We start from the raw sequence: 16,452 nt of genomic DNA, 5'->3' as shown, positions 1-16,452 counted from the left end.
ATAGCATTCTCGGCTGGGGATGGGGCCTCTGCGGCCAAAGGGCCCTGCGGGCATTCGGATCAAGCCACATCCTTGACTCCTGCTTCAGCTGAGGCCAGGGGGTCAGAAGGGGCATACGGTCCGGTCCCAGGGTCTCGCCTCACCTGTGGGGCCGTAAGCAAAGACAGTGGCGTTGTAGCCTGAGATGACGCCTTCGATGAGGCTCTTGGTGGTGGCCTGATACACCATCTCCTGCGGGGAAGAGGAGATTGTCAGGGGCCTGGTGTACAAGCAGGACAGAGGCATGTCCTGGCCCGGGGCAGGAGCAGGTTCTGTTTCTGGGGCTCTCAGCCCGAGAAGTAGGGGCGGGGAGTGGGGGGTGGGTGTCTCTGCTTTCACCAGCCTGAAACAGAGCTCGGGACACCTGAGACACCTGCCCCCACTGCTGGCTCCTGGCCCCCCGCCCCAAGGACGCATTACATCTGCTCCTGGGAGCATCCCCCAGATGGACAAGAAGAGGGGTATCTGGGAGGGTGTCGGCTTCCCCGAGACTCTCCTCCCAGGGCCAGATGGGCTCCAAGCACCTTCCTCCAGCTCCTGGGGGCGGGGCCAGCCTGGGGGTGTGCCGTGTGGGTGCCTGCGGAGGGTGGCGTCCGTGCACTGACTCAGGTCTGTCTATGCGTTGAGGCTGGGCACAAGCCACGAAGGCGCACACACATTTGCACACATGGGGACGTGGTCCCATGGAGGCCAGGGAGCAAGTGGTGGAGGGAGGGCTGAGGGTCCACGGCCGGGTCGCCTGAGGGCTCCCTCCCGGGTGGGGCAAAGGTTGGAGAGGGGCTCCTGCATGTCCCTAGGCCCAGGCCCTCCCTCACCTGGGTGGCGGTGAAGTCAAAGGCCACGTCAAACAGGTAGGACTTCTCCCGGGAACGGTGTGCTCGAAGGATATCATCGGGGTCCTCCATTGGGTCCATGAGAACCACCATCTGCAAAGGTCCCCGAGGGGGCTCTGGCAGTCACCCGGGAGCCCCAGGCCCACACCAATGGCAACACTGACCTCAGCTCTCCTGGCCCAGCACACGGGCTGAGCAGTGGGAGGGGTCCTGCTGGAGGTCCTGGAGCTGCGCAGCCCCAGGCTCCTGAGCCCCAGGCTCAGCCCCTCGGGCGTCCGATCTGGGCGCTGGGCTCTGGATGCCCCAAGGGGAAGCCTCCCTAACAACTGACAATGTGTCAAACGAGCTGATGGCGTCATGGTGCCCCAAGCCAGCCAGGCCCCAGACCTGGGTGCCCCAGGCCCCTCTACCAGAGAAGCAGGACCAGTAACAACCGGTACATTTGCTGTACATTTATTCTGGGTCAGGACCTACTTTATACCCTTCAGGTGCAGGGACTTGCTTAACCCCCCACTCCAAGGCCAGGCGGTAAGGCCCATAATTATTCCCACTCTACAGATGAGGAAACCGAGGCCCAGAGGAGTAACTTGTCCAAGCTCAGCTACCAGAAGCAGGAGGGGGATCCCTGGACTCAAACCTGGGATCTGGGTTCAAAGCCTGCAGCCCCTTCACTGCCTCTGCGTGGTACCTGAGACCCTGCCTGCCTCACCCCTCTGCGCCCTGCCCCCAGCCAGTGGGGAGACCCAGGGGTGGAGCACAGGGCCGCTGGCTGCTGGGTGACAGAGGTGAGGGAAGTGGGCTAGGCTTGGGGACTGCCCACTTGTGTCAGAGAGGGGGGTTTGGGGTGACTTATCAATGGTGCCTGCAGCCTTGACCCTGAGCTGGGGGTGGATGGAGCGACCCAGGGTTGGAGGCGAGGATGAGGGTACAGGTTGGCCATTCCGGGCTCCCTCCCTGCAGGGTAGGGGCATCTGTGCTCTGTGTGTGGGGGAAGGTGGGGTGGCTGGGGGATACACAAGGGACCTCACCAGGTTCTTCCTCTGCTCCAAGGGTGATCAAGGGGCCCATTTTCCAGAACAATCTCCAAGCCCACTCCACACCCAGCTCCACTCTGCCCCTCCCTCGGCCCAAGTGTCCTGGGTGTGCTAAGCCTGGTCCCGGACTCTGAGGACAGGCGCAGAGGAAGAAAACTGGGTCCTGGCCAGAGGCCTTTGGCCTAGGGTAGGAGCGGGAAGAGACAGTTCCCAGACTCACGGAAATGCCAGCAGACGTTCAAAGATGCGTGGGAGGGCTGGAGTCGGGGGTAGGTTTAGGACGAGGCAGGGCAAGGTCTGGATGCCCATCCTACGTCTTGTTAGCAGCATGGCCTTGTGTGAACACTTTAACCCGCCTGGGCCTCGGTCACCTCCTCCACCAGATGGGACAGGTATATCACCCGCCTGCAGGACTGTGAAGAGCCCAGGCGATAATGTGTGTGGCGGGTATGGGCACCGCACCAGACATAGACTAAGTGCTCAAGGGACAGCGTGGGTGACGCAGGTAATGGGCCACCCCACCCTCACCGTGGAGGGGGCCACCAGGGTGCCACCGACTCTGCGCCTGCCTGAGTCCCCCCAGGAGCGGAGCCTCCAGGTCAGGTCCCTGTCCCCCGCCCCGGCCGCTCCATCGAGGTGCCCCCTGCGAGGCGACTCTGTGTCGGGGAGCGCCTCGGCTTGGGAGGGACATCCAGGGGAAAACGAGTCTCAGCTGCCCTCCAGGGCCGGACTGTGGTTATAGCCAGCATGACGGTCCCACGGCAACTTTTACTTGCAGGGGGAGGGCAGGTGGTAATGAGGGACGGCGTGGGTGCCTTTACACCCAGCCCCTCCTCCCGGTACGTAGTAACATCGGCTCATCTCCACTGAGCCCTTTCCCATGAATTCATAATTATTGCTCCCAGATGGGGACATCGAGGCCCAAAGTCGCGTAGCTAAGGAACGGTGGGGCCAGGACTGGAGCCCTGGTGGTCTGTGCTCCTGGGCACCTTTGTAAACCTGCTCTGACACACGCCACCTGCTCGTTCGGGGGCCGTGCCGGGTGGGGTGTGGCAGTGGGAGGGCTTCTCCCCACTAGTGAGGCCCTAGCACCCCCACTGCACTCATCAGCCCTACCTAACCAGACTCTGGAGATGAGATGCTCACCGAGGAGGTGAACTGAGGCCTAACACAGGACAAGGCACTGAGGAGGACGGGCTGTCCTAGGACCATCCCAGGTTGTACAGTGACTGCGTTCCCTTCCTGGGTCAGCGGGAGAGCCAGGGCCGCCTCCAGCCCTGAAAAGGGCTGGAGAACAGACAAGGCAGGGGGGGGGCGGCGGCGGGGAGGGGGGAGGGCAGTCACTCTGAGGGACAGAGGGAGCTGAGGGCAAGGCAGCAGGAGCACGCCCCGGAGCCCAGCCCAGCTCCGTGGATTTGGGAGATCCACAGTGGGTCCCTCTGGGTGCACCCCCTTTGAACACTAGGATTTAGGAGGCCCAGTCCTGGGAAGGCCACAGCCTGGGACTCCTGCCACACTCCTGTCATCACTTAGGTGTATGATGCTTCACCGCCTGGACCCCTGCGGTAGGTACACACCCGTGCTCACTGCCCCAGCAGGGCCCTCTCCTGGGAGTCTCACGGAAGAGAGAGAACAGGGAAGATAGCGCAGGTCCCCCGGAGGAGGCCGGGCTGCAGGAGTCTCACCCGGGAGTCTCATCCAACCAGGTAATTTCAGGTAAGCCAGTGGGGGGTGGGGGGGCGGGGACGGAGGCTGGAACAGCTCCAGACAGGCTGGGGGTAGGGGCTGTATGCCGGGTAGGAATGGGGTCACTGACTTGGCCCCCTCATAGCTTGCCAAAGCCGAGGTGGGCACAGCAAGCTGAGTGCGGGGTGCCTGGGCCTGTGCTGTTACTGGGGTGCCCACCTGTCCCCAGCCACCCCCTCGGGGCTTTGGCCCGAATGCCCTATCAGCCTCCTCCAGGATCCAGTTCCTGTGTGAGGCCCTAAAGCCAGCAGCATGAGCCCTGATCAAGTTGCAGATCCAAATGAAGATAAAGCTGCCTCTGAGTCCCCTGGCACGGGTCCCAGGGGGATGCGACAGGAACCTGAAGGAGGTCTCCCCCCTCGGGCGCCAGCCCTCCTGCTGATGCGGGCAGGGCCGGCTGCCTGAGGGGCGTTCCCCCCCACCCTGCAGCGGGGCGCACGCACCGAGGCTCATCGCCCACCGATCACCTTCAAACAATCTCCGGGCACCACAAGTTCACGGCACCCTGGACATTTGGTTCCTTTGATATCCAGGCTCCTGAATCAGTACATTGTCAGCACAGCTGCCGTGACCCCTCTTAAAGAGGCCTTTGTCTGGGTCTCCATCTGCCCGGGCCCCGGCCCACGCCCCATGCTCCCGAGCATCGCCCCCTATCCCTCTCCGCTCTGGCACACAATGGAGCCCTTGTGCCCCTCGGCCAGGTGAGCTGAGCCATGGGGAGGGCTGGGGACAGGCCCTCATGGCTGCCGCCCCAGAGAGCAGCACGGGGTGTGCAGGTCAAGGGAAGCTTCTATGTACCAGGCAGTAAACTGGGGAGAGAGAAAGTGACATGTGGTTTCCCCATGTCTGACTTTACAGGAGGCAGTCGGAGCACAAGGAGGGGCACTGATCCAGCCTTGCCACTACCGGAAGGCTTCCTAGAAGAGGTGGTGCCGGAATCGAGTTTTAAAGGACGAGCAGGCGGGGCACCTGAGTGGCTCAGTCTGTTAAGCGTCGGGCTCTCGGTTTCAGCTCAGGTCATGATTTCCTGGTTTGTGAGTTCCAGCCCCACGTTGGGCTCTGTGCTGACAGTGCGGAGCCTGCTTGGGATTCTCTCTCTCTGCCCCTCCCCCGTTCACTCTCTCTGTCTCTCTCAAAATAAATCAATAAACTTAAAAAAAAGAGAGAAGGGACGAGTAGGAGTTGGCAGAGAGATGGGAGGTGAGGGGAACATTCTAGAGAAAAGTGTGAACAAGGCTATGTGGGGTGAGAGGCAAGCTGTGGGTAGTGGTTCTCAGCTCAGAAGCCCTTGGGGTGGGGGGTTCTTGTGAGAACTGCAGGGTTGGGAAGAGAGCTCAAGAATTTTCTCTCCTGTCTTCACCTCCTGGAATCTCCAGAGCACAGGCCCGAGATGGCCACAAGGCGAGCCATCTGGGCCCCCTCCGTGAGCACACGCTGTCTGTCCCCGGCTGTGAGAGGCCCCTGTGCGGCCTCCAACGTGCCCCCTAAATGTCATCCTGGCCGGCACCCAGCATCCGCCCAAGGAATGTTTGCTGAATAAAGCTGCCTTTCCGAGGACCCCCGTGTGTTCCAGGCTCAGTGCCGAGTGCCTTGCACACATTTTCTCAGACACTCCCGTGATCCTTTTGTCATAACGAGGAATCAGATAGGTAAGGTGCCAAAGCTGCACCTGACAAGGACAGGGCTAGTTTGACGGAGAGCTGCTGGGTCCCAGAATCCAGGGTCCCAACCACCAGGCCACCTAGCGCTGCCTCCCGGGGAATGGGCCAGCCAGAAGCAGCCTGGCTGAGCGAATGCCCGCCTCGTACGGGTTGAACTGTGTCCTCCCCAAATTCAAATGCTGAAGTCCTAACTCCCCCGAGACTCCGATTGTGGCTTTATTTAGAAATAGGCTCATTGCAGATGTCATTGGTTCAGATGAGGTCCCTCTGGAGTAGGGTGGGCCCTACATCCAGGGGGACTGGTGTCCTGAAAAGGGGAGGTTTGGACACAGACACACGTGGAAACAGACGACGTGAAGAGACACAGGGACAAGACGGCCATCTGCAAGCCGGGGAGAGAGGCCTGGACGGATCCCTCCCTCGGGGCCTCAGAAGGAGTCAACCCCTTGGACTTCTGGCCTCCAGGGCCGTGGAAAGATCCATTTCTGTGGTTAAATTCTCCCGGTCTGTGGAACTTCGTTACAGCAGCCTTGTGAACCATAGACCAGCCAACCAGGCTCACCTGGTGCAGGCGGGGGGTGGGTGGTGGTGTGGGTTTCTGGAACCCACTTGGGACCTCGGCCAACCCCTCCCGCAGCCCCAAAGTGGCGGGCTCAGCATGGGCACTCCCCTTCATAATCCCCGGGTCATAAATGTTCACACCTACGGCACACTGGGCACCTGCCTCTGGGAGGCGTCAACGGGGACACTGATCATACAGTGCACATGGGGGCCTCCTAACGCTGGGGGGAGGCAGGAGGCCAGGCCAGGAGTGGGGGAAGTGGCCTGGGGGAAGTTCCCCCACTAACTCATCAGAGACCCCCACTGCCTCCCTCCCAGATATACTCTTAATTCAGTGCAGATTTTGACCTTTCCATTGTCCCAGACTATGAGCCCAGAAACCCAAGACCCATGGGGACGTAGGGGGCCTCAGGCTGGGCGGAGGGTTGTCTAATCTGTAAACTATGTCCCATGAAGAACCAGGCTCCTCCCCAGCATCTCCTAGGTGAGAAATACCTCGAACAAAGCATAACAGAAATTCCTCCTGCTACAAACCACTAAGCTGCTCGGATCAGCTTTGTAGTTTTATTTTTTATTTTATTACTATTATTTTTTTTTTTTGAGAGAGAGAGAAAAGTGGGGCTTACCCAAAGTGGGGCTCAAGTTTACTTAATGCGGGACTCGAACTCACGAACCCTGAAATCATGTCCTGAGCCGAAGTGAGATGCTTAACCGACTGAGCCCCCCAGGCGCTCAGCTTTGCAGTTTTAACTGGCTCCTTTCTGGCCTTTAAATGGTGCACCCCAGACCAGAGCTCCTCAGTCTCGGCACTATTGACACTCTCGGCTGGATCGCGATGACAGGACCTGTCCTGCGCCCTGCAGGCTGCTTAGCAGTATCACTGGCCATTAGATGCCAGTAACATGACCTTTTCCCGGTTGTGACATTGCCAGATTGTCCCCTGGAGGGCAAAATCGCCCCCAGTTGAAAACCTCTGACCCAGACCATTCCTTCTCAAGCCTCCAAGGCTGGCAATGAAGATCTCCAAGGGAAGGGGTGCCACAAATCGGGTTTAGGGGCGACCCTGCTGTGTGACGTTGAGGAAGCTGCATCACCTCTCTGGGCCTCAAGTTCCTCCTAGTTGGAAGTCAGGGAGGGCCAACAGGGCCATCGCCTTGAAAGAGGAAACCATACCAATAACTGCCAGCCTCTTCGGGAAGGCCCAGCAGGGAAGCAGAATCTGGGGAGGCCCCCAGATCTCGGCGTGCAGCCCCTTCATTCTCGGGGCACAAACAAGGCAGAGCAAAACAGAAGCCTGATGCCAGGTGGGTATCACCCCTGTCAGGCTGTTTCTGGATTTGTGTTTGCTTTTCCTTTAAGAAGGAAGATTTGTTGCTGGTCATATTTCTAGTGGTAAATGTACCATCCTGTGAGGGCTCAAGAAGGGAGACTTTGCTCCCAAGAAGGGTGTCCCCTTCAGGCTAGACAGAAAAGACCAGAAAGGAGCCTGCGGAGCTCAGAAATCCACCAAGGCTCAGCTGGCTGCTTAGGCCAGGCCGCCACCTGCCTACGGGCCTCTGGGGGTCCTGAGGGCAAGGATGAAGGGAACCATGACCCACAGGGCGCAGATAGGGCTGCACCTCTCACGGGTCTGCAAACACCCTCAGCAGAGTCCCTCAGGGGCCGTGCGGGAGGTGGACTCCCAGGCATGCCCCCGGTTCGCTGAAGCAGCATCTCTGGGGAGATGGGGCCCACGTCTCTGCCTTTTGAACTAGCACACCTGCCTGGCACCCACACAGCCGCTAAGTGTGGGCACCCTTACGTGAGGGCAGCCTTGTCCCCATTTGCCAAGAGGTCGGAAACAACCCAAACGCCCATCAACTGATGAGGGGCCAACAAAATGTGCCGCATCTATCCCATGGACGAGGACTCGGTCACAGAAACGAAGGAGGTGCCGACGCCTGCTGCCGTGGGGACCACCCTTGAAAACACAGTGCTCAGCGACAGAAGCCAGACACGAAGGACCACAGAGTACAAGATTCCATGTATACAAAATGTCCAGAACGGGCGGATCCATAGAGACGGAAAGGAGATTGGTGGTTGGCTGGGGCAGGGAGGGGGTCGAAAGATGGGCGGGGAGATGGCTTGGCACGGGGCAGGGTGGAGGGGTTGGGGAACCCTCAGACCCCCTCCCAGTCACCCCCCACCAGGCTCAGCTCTTTGGGGCAACGGGGCCGAGAAGCATCTGGAAGGTGTGTGTGTAGGGAAGTGGGCGGAAGGCCAGCTGCCCCCACAGCACTCGGTGGCCCTTGGCACCTGTCACCCTGGACTTTCTCCTGCACAGCAGCTGTGTGTGTGGCTGGGGCTCTCCCTTACTCCATCTCCTACAAGCATCTCAACAGCTCTGAGGCGGGGTGGGGCAGGTTCTTAATTCCCTGTCTTCTGATGAGGGCTGAGGCCCCCCGCCAGGACCTGAGGGCCCCGGGCGTGGCCCCTCAGACAGGACCCTAGGAGCGCAGGGGTGACATGCGGCTTGGAGCAGATAAAGGCTAATTATGGGATTACACATATTGTCAGGTGACTTAAACCCTGTAGGTAAACAGCCTGGAAGGCTTGGAGGAGGGTCAGCAGGCTGTGGGCTTGGTTGGGGGTGGGGAGTGGGAGGGAGGAGGTGGAGCTTCCGCCCCTCCCCCCCCCCACACGCCCGCAGCCTCTCAGCCTGCACCTGCTCTCCGTCTGTGTTCATCCATAGCATCCCCGAGGGGTCTGGTGTCAGGGTCCAGTCCCACCCCCATGCTACTAGGAGACCAAGCTCCTCCAAAAAGCCTTCCAGGAACACATATGTGGGGAGGTGACCATCTGGGGACCCCTGGGCTGAGACTCTGTCTGGCACCGGAGGCAGGGACGCAGGAAGTGGGCCAGGTGTCACCTCTAGGCTGGAAACCATCCTGCATTTCAGCCCCTACACAGACTAACACGTGTTAAACCCCTACTGTGTGCCAGGCGCTGGGGAAGCGCCGTGCGTCCATCAGCCCACAAAATCCTCCAAAGAAGGTGTTACGATTTGGGTCCTGGATTAAAAAGGGGGCCTTAAGGGGCGCCTGGGTGGCGCAGTCGGTTAAGCGTCCGACTTCAGCCAGGTCACGATCTCGCGGTCCGTGAGTTCGAGCCCCGCATCGGGCTCTGGGCTGATGGCTCGGAGCCTGGAGCCTGTTTCCGATTCTGTGTCTCCCTCTCTCTCTGCCCCTCCCCCATTCATGCTCTGTCTCTCTTTGTCCCCCCAAAAATAAATAAACGTTGAAAAAAAAAGGGGGGGGCCTTAAGACCACAAGCCTGCCAGGGCACCCAGACCGTCCCCTTTACAAATCTACACCCTCAGCCTAGCTTCCCCAGAATCCGGGCACACGGGCCTCTGATCCCCAAGGACACTTTGCCTGTGGGAGGGTCCCCCTTGCAGATTCTCGTTGCTATAACTTCCCGCGTCTCCAGGAGGACAATGCCTAGCTCTAAGGGAGGCTGTCCTCGGACCCTTCACAGTGGCCCAAGCCCATGGGTGACGGAGTTCTCGGACCACCTCTCCCAACTCAGGACCTCCCTGCCGCACGGCCTCCCTGCTGAGGCTCAGGAGGCTGGGCCCTCAACAGTGACCTCTGGGCTCCCCACCCCCAAGCCTGTGACCGCACCAGCAGGGGAAAAGCTGCCCACCCGACACAGAGAAAAGGCAGAGCCCGGAACCCCAGGCCAGAGGAAGCTGAGCTGGGGAGCCCTTCTGTGGGGCCAGGCCACACAGGTCATGACGGCCACGAGCAGGGGAGCGACGGAAAGCAGTGGGTACAGGGAGACTCTGCATCCCAACTACACATCTGCTTTCGAGGAGGCAGGACACTCGGAGGCCGCCTGGACCCGCGTGCATCTTTGCTCCCCGCCATGGTGGCCTGGGGGCGCTCCCAAAGTCACCCCACTGGCCCTCCAGGCTTCAGAACTCAGGAGGAATGGACAGCGCTAAACCCACCCGCTGGCCCATCAGTGAAGCCGTTGGAGCTGCGTCCCCGAACCTCCCTCGGGGCCTGGCAGACAGACCGTGGGGGTCACTGGACAGGGACAAAGGTCTGGAGATGGGAGACAGGTCAGAGTAGGAGGCAAGGGAAGAGGGCTGTCCGTTTTGTCTCTTGGACCCCGTGGCTTCACCTCCTACTTGCGAGGGCCTTCTCTGTCAGCGGAGGGATGGCTGGGTTTTAGGATGTCCCCGGCCTGCCGATTGCTGTGGCTACACCCAAACCGCAGGCCAGGCGAGCCACCTTTGAACCCAGTGCGGATAGAAGGAACTCGAGGCCAGAGGCCCAGCGCTCTCCCTGCAGGACCCAGTGTCTATGTGGACAGCCCCGAGCCCACGCCACTCAGACGACCCTCCCTGCATCTGTAAGCTGACAAAGGGGCAGCCCTGTTAGGATGGCCCAGGCCCAGAACCTTCTCAGAGACACGGTTTGGCCAGATCGGGCCGGACCCTCCCTCTCCACTTGCAGGGACAGAAAGGAGCCAGTGTTTGCCGTGTGTGGGCACACAATGGGCTGTTCCCTAGACCAGAGCCTTTCCATCAGCAACAGTTAATATCTGTCAGCCTCCACTCCGGCCAGGAGCCAGGAGCCGCAGAGAAAGAGAGCCATCATTGTCCCAGCCCCGAGGACCTGATATTCTTGGGGACAAGTTGGACAAACAGGGAGTGGCCCCTGCCTGGAAGGAGGCTTCTGGCTCATCAGGATGGCCCCTCTCACTCGGCCGGTCCAACAGCTCTGGGGAATTGTCAGTCGCTGATCGATGATGTTAGCTTACAGCTATTAAGCCCCTACTGTGTGCCCCTACCAGGCACCCGGGAAGCACTGAGCGTACTTGAACCCACAACGACCCTCTAGAGAGGACATCATGGTTGTGCCCCCCACTTACAGATGAGACAACTGAGGCTTCTAGAAGCAACCCGCCCGAAGGCCACACAGTCGGCAAATGGCAGAGCCTACTTGACTGTTGGGTGTACTCATCCTACTCCCGCGGGGCCTCCCCAGACGGATGGGGTCCTTCCAGTCACCCCCTGCTGTGCCCATCAGAGCTGAAGGAAGAGGCTGGAGCGGGTGCCTGTCCCCAGGGGAGCCCAGAGGCCCTACGGTCTGCCTCCAGCTCACTTCTCATGGCCCTCGGGCTTCCCGAGCCCTCCCCTGCCTCCCCAAACAGACATCCTGGGCCATGGTCTAAGAGACTGTGGTCTGGCCCCTGCCACATCCTCTGCCTCACCTCACACCTCTCGGCCCTCTCTCTCTCTCCTGCTTGAGACACACGGGCTTCTCCTGCTACCCAAGGGCATCACAATCCCTCCCACCACAGGGCCTTTGCACAGGCAAGGCCCTCTGATTGAAATGTCTCCCTTCATGCACAACCTAAGTTCCCTTCTCCACCTCAAGCACCATCTCCTACGGGAGCCCTCCCTGACCCCTGTGCTGGGTCAAGTCCCCCTCACAGCACTATGCGTTTCCTTGAAGCCCCTGTTGGGGTTAATTCTTTGATTTTGTCTCCCTGTACCGGACTGTAAAGTAACAGAGCGAGGGCAGGGTTTCCAGCTCCGAGCACTGCCCACCATGTGTCGTGGGTACATGATAAATATTTACTGCCTCCTGTGCAGACGACATGGGGCCTGCCCCGCTCACCTCATCACAATAACATGAGGACCAGGAGAACAAGCAGGCATCCAAGGACTTTGCAAAACATGAACCAGAGGTAGGCTTTAGCCCTAGACCATGTAAATATGTGCTCTGTGGGTAGCAGGCATGTCGAAGTGGGGAAGTCATGTCATGGGCACATGGAAAAGTGTGTGAAAATTTTATGGCCGGACTGAGGAGCTCAGGGCCCATCCAGGCTAGGGAAGCTTTCAGCTGCGTTTGGATCAATCTGAAAAGGCTTCTTGGAAGAAGAACCCTGGTTTGCTTGACAATGTCATCCATGAACAACTGAGAGTTCGGTGGATGGGGGAAGGATGATGCCTCAAGCCACGTGGACCCTTCCTCCCCCGCCTCCCCTCCGGTGAGCAGGTACCTATCCCGCCAGGTATCAGCAGACCCCTGCCCTGCCCTGCCCTGTAGCTCCTGGCCACAGCCCCGGGTACCTGCTCATCCACTTTATGGGCGATGAGGGTGGCTCCTTCCTCCAGCTCTGCCACGCTGATGGGCCGGACCCGGAGCGCCACCTAGGAGGGAAGGCCAGACCCCTGAGATTAGATGGAGGGAGCTGGCTGGACCGACAGGAAGATGAAAGGACCCCAGGACTCCCCTGGGCGAGCCCCCTGGGTTCTCCTCTCTGCAGGCATCCCAGGCCTCCTTGGTCTTAAGGGAAACTCGGGGGTTCAAGGCCACCACCTGCGTGGAGGGGAGCAGGACCACAGCATGTAGGTTGCATCTGAGTCTGCGAATTTCCCCGGGGAGCCCGGGGCCTCAGGGAGAGCCCCAGGGGAGACAGCAGTCTGCTTCTCCAGCCTGCATCAGTCCCACGCCCAAATTAGGCACCTGCAGCTCCCCAAGGCTTTGAACTTGGAGCCTCGGCACTGGAGCAGCCTGTCTGTGCGTCTGTGAATGATGCACCGCAGCTAAAGGCGCGGGGCTGGCTGGTGGGCAGGTTGGGGCTGGGCCCAGGGAACTTCACCGTGACATCCCGACAACCGCGGCCACATTCCCACTGATCACAGCGCCGTGAGAGTGAGAGAGCACAGGGCACCGAGAGAGCACAGCCAGGGAGAGACAATGGGTCTTCATCCTGTGCATGGGTCTCCCCCAAAGTACAAGGGGGTGCATTTCTTCTGACCAAGGGGAAATGCCCGCTGAATGCGTACATATTGCTAATAAGACCCTCCGAGGGACCTCTGCTGTCTGCCAGATCATGTCTACCGGCCCCCTCAGCCTCTGTGGGGAGGGGGGAAGCAGGAGGCTCTCCATTGTTGCCCTGGGGGCACGTCACCCGTGTTGGCCAAGGCAGCCATTTTCAAAGAGACACATTCTAAACCGCCAGAGAGAATATTCCAGAGCCTGGGGCTTTCTTGGGGCTGGGGTCCAGCTCCTCTTTGGAGCCACAAGCTCACTCTGCAGAGGCGGGGTGTCGGGGGGTGACATTATCCTCCGGTTCCATAACCACCCACCTGCTGGCGACGAAAGCCTCCCTTCCCAGGCCTCAGAAGTTAGGGGATGGGGAGAGAGGTGGGAGGGGTGGTGGCCTTGGGGTCACTGAGCCTCCCCCTCATCATGTCAACACGGCATCGTTGATAACCAGGGGTCTGTCTTCAGGCTCTACCTGCCTCCCAGACGCCTGCTCTTCATCTGCCCCAGACCCCAGGGCTCAGGGAAGAGGGCTGGCTGCTTCCAGCACTTCTAGGAAATACTGGACGGTATCTGTGTGGCAAGCCAGTGACCAGCCACTCTCAACCCCATGCCAGCTCCTCAGGTATGTGGGGGCTCTTTGTCTACCTGTGACTCCCAATCCCTTTAAACTCCCAACCCCACGAGGCCAGGGGACAGCTCTGGTTCCCGAGGAAACCCCCACTTTCCCTTCTCTGGGCAGGTGGATTCAAGACCTGACTTTTCTAGATCAGAGAGCAGTGTTGCCCCAGAGACATAGGCACAAGCTTTGGGGATGGGGTGGGTCCCCTGGCGGGACGGTGTAAAGGGAGGGTGGGGTTGAAGCCAGGCTGACTTTTCAGGCCCCGGCGGGATGGCCACGGTGCCTTCCTTCTGCCGTCCAGGACTTGGGGAAAGTTGCCCTGGACAGTCCCATCCCTTGTCCTCAGTGTCCTCTTAGTGGTGGTGAGGGTACAGGTGGTGACGCCGAGTCAGGGTCTGGGTGTCGGGGGCGAGGAGGAGGAGGGTGTCGGGGTCTCACCATGAGTTGCTGGTCCTTGGAGTCCCTGCTGTCCTTCATGCTTGCGGCGGGTGGAGGGGCTCAGGCCGCGACAGCGGGCATGGCCGAGCCGCACCCCCACCGCCGCCGGGTCCCTCGCAGGCTCCCTGCGCCGCTGCCGCTGCCGCTGCCTGACAACCCGAAACCAACAACGCGCCCGCGGCCAAGGGCGCTGACCGGGAGGCGGGGCAAGGGGAGGGCCTCTGCGCCCCCGCCCCTTCCGCGCTGCTGGCGAGAGCTGGCCGCCTCCGCCGGGGAGGCGCCCGAGCCTGCGCCGCTTTCCGCGGGCGAGTGCCCGCCGGTGCGTCCCTCCAGCCCCTGCAGGGCGGCCCTGCGTCCTCCCGGCGCCGCCGCGTCCGTTTGGTAGCCCCTCGGCTCCTCCTGCGGCCCCCGGCTCGCGCCCAGGGCCCCTCTCCCGCTGCCTCCAGGGGGCGCCCGGCGGGCTCCCGCTGGCAGCCGCGCACATCCTTGGCGGCCTCTGCCGCCGGTGTCTGTCCGTCTGGGCGTCTCGGGGCGGCGGCTGGCTGCCTGGTGTTTCCAAAGGCACAGCGTGCATCGTGGCTGCGGCTGGGGTCTCTGGCGCCGTGTCCTCACCCGCTGTCCAAAGGCAGAGGGGGTGCAGAGTTGTCTCCGCCCGGGCTGCCCGCCCCAGTGGTGCAGGGGAGCACCTGTATACGACTCGGGATGTTTCACATTAGAGCCCGCCTCCGTGTACCCCACTAGCAACCAAGGCCTTGGGGGCAAACCAGAATCCAGGTCAAGACAGTCGCGTCTGTGTGCCCCTCTGACTCCCGGCCCGCGGAAAGAGCCGCAATCCTGGCCAAGAAAGCGTAAGGGGGACGCTACTGTCTCCACTGTTGGTGAACAATTTACACGCCGGGAGGAGCACCGCCGATAGACTCCTGGCCTCGGGAGGCCCTAGGCAAACAGGGCTCCGGTCGCAGGTCTGCATCCCACTTGCTGAACCACCTGGAGCCAGTGTTTCCCTTCCGGGCTCTGGGCCTTACTCTCCTGATGGTGATGGTGGAGCGCCCGCCTCCAGGTCCTGGTGGTCCATCTTCCCTGTCTCCTTCCCTGTCTCCTCCCCCTAGTGAAGCAGAGGCGGGCGGCCCACCCCCTGCAAGGACAGGGGTGAGGGAAGCACACTGGGGATCTCTTCCCATGGAAGGAGCTGGGTGAGGAAGAGCCGCTCATCCCCCCGGGGCTGTCCCAGACAGCCTGGCGCACATCCAGGGGCAGAGCATGATGCCAGCCTGTGCCCTGGGACTGGCTTCCCCGGCTGCCCCCGAGGGGCTTGTGCCAGGTGTAGTTATTAATAAACAGCGGCAGGAAGCCACCCATGGCCTTGGATTCACTACAGAGAAAAACGGAGTGAAGCCTCGTGGAAACCAAACACTCCTGCGGGGGGGCAGTGGGGAGGGCCCCCAGGTTTAGTTCTGTTCTCCCGTCCAGGCTGCCTCCCCGAGGCTTTTGCGCACCAAGGCTGGCTGGTTTGCAAATGAGAATCAGGTTAAGTTTGAAGGTGTGTTAAGTTTCCCATAGAAAACACCCTCCGAGCTTGCATATCAGACCCTGAATTTGATCTATTGGGATCAGCCACAGGGGACCCCCCCCCCCAGTCATTTGTCTTATAGCTGGTTTTCTTTTTCTTTTCTGTTCCTCCACGTGCATAAATCCCACCCAGGATGGCCCATGGGGCTCAAGATAAGAGAAGCTTCTGAGCAGGAGGCCACAGCTCATCTTACTTAGAAACTCATCCCAAAGTCGTCTCTGTTCTCAAACTGAGGCCTCTGCTCACCTTCCGGGTTCCTGTCAAGGACACTGCTAAGCCATCATTCACTCCCCCTTCCCCCTCATCCTCTCTGTTCAAACCCTGGGGCTTTGACCTCTGCAAGTGTCTCCCCTCTTCGCCCGCAGGCCTGGCTCCAGCTTTTACGTCTTCTCACCTGGGCGACACATGGCCTCTCGCTGTGCCCGCTGCCCACGGTTCCCCCCCCCCCCCCCGCTTTCAGGGGGCGCAGCTCTAACGCATAAACAAATGCAGGTTCCTCTCTCTCCACACCTCCTCCCGCCTCCTGCCCGGGTTCATCTCCCAGGTCCCCGACACGGACTCGGGTGCCTACCCACGCTGGCTGCTTGTTTGCTCCCAAAGGCACACTGGTGCTGGGTCCTACTCTCAGGCCTTGGCACACTCAGGTCCCTCTGCCCGCTGCACCCTTTCCAGCTTCGGCCAAATTTCCCTTCCTCCTGCGTATCGGATCCCTCCTCTCCTCTATAAACTCTGACGTGTGCCCTTAAAGACCCATCAGAGTAAGCTCCAGGAGGGCAGGGACCAGGCATCTGGTGAGCGCTCAATTCACACCCTGCACACATTAGTACCACCCCAGAAATTGATCACACCCTCCCGCCCTCCCCACTGCCCACAGGCTGGGACCTCACCATGTCCCATCTGGATGGCCACAGCAGGCTGTCTGGCCTCTCTGCCTTCCAATCCACCTCCGCCGTGAAAAGCCAGGTCAGCATCATTACCCCACTTGAGATCCTGCCATGGCTCCCCACTGTCTTCCACACAGAGCGCACCCCTGAGCCCAGAGTCCCAGCCTTCCCTGCCTCATCTTTGGCCCGTCCCCTCATCTCACCCCTGCTCTGGCCGTGCTCCACCACGGGCAGCAT

The 16,452-nt window shown here is 60.6% G+C and overlaps 2 protein-coding genes across 2 annotated transcripts in view; both read right to left on the bottom strand.

Moving 5' to 3' along the window:
- The window catches only part of KIF19 (kinesin family member 19), a 26,295-nt gene extending 12,381 nt beyond the window's left edge, over positions 1-13,914 (bottom strand). Inside the window, exons 1-4 of the mRNA XM_043585165.1 lie at positions 13,762-13,914; positions 12,002-12,082; positions 855-965; positions 144-231 (exon numbers count right to left, since the gene is read on the bottom strand). Of these exons, the coding sequence (XP_043441100.1) occupies positions 144-231; positions 855-965; positions 12,002-12,082; positions 13,762-13,800 (319 nt within the window). The 5' untranslated portion in view covers positions 13,801-13,914. The remainder of the gene's footprint in view (positions 1-143; positions 232-854; positions 966-12,001; positions 12,083-13,761) is intronic.
- LOC122484688 (translation initiation factor IF-2-like) lies at positions 13,822-16,452 on the bottom strand. The gene is made up of 2 exons (XM_043582647.1): positions 16,419-16,452; positions 13,822-14,633 (listed from the first exon to the last, which is right to left on the bottom strand). The coding sequence occupies exons 1-2, from the start codon at positions 16,450-16,452 to the stop codon at positions 13,822-13,824; spliced, it is 846 nt and encodes a 281-aa protein (XP_043438582.1).

The sequence above is a fragment of the Prionailurus bengalensis genome, chromosome E1, assembly GCF_016509475.1.
Source record: "Prionailurus bengalensis isolate Pbe53 chromosome E1, Fcat_Pben_1.1_paternal_pri, whole genome shotgun sequence".
NCBI lineage: Eukaryota > Metazoa > Chordata > Mammalia > Carnivora > Felidae > Prionailurus > Prionailurus bengalensis.
This window is presented reverse-complemented; position numbering and strand designations above follow the sequence as displayed.

Bases quoted from the DNA above. Each gene is read 5' to 3' on its own strand.
- LOC122484688 (XM_043582647.1), bottom strand. From the start codon at position 16,452: ATGCTGCCCGTGGTGGAGCACGGCCAGAGCAGGG. The intron at 14,634-16,418 runs GTGAGATGAGGG...GTTCACCAACAG, and splicing joins GGAGCACGGCCAGAGCAGGG to TGGAGACAGTAGCGTCCCCC.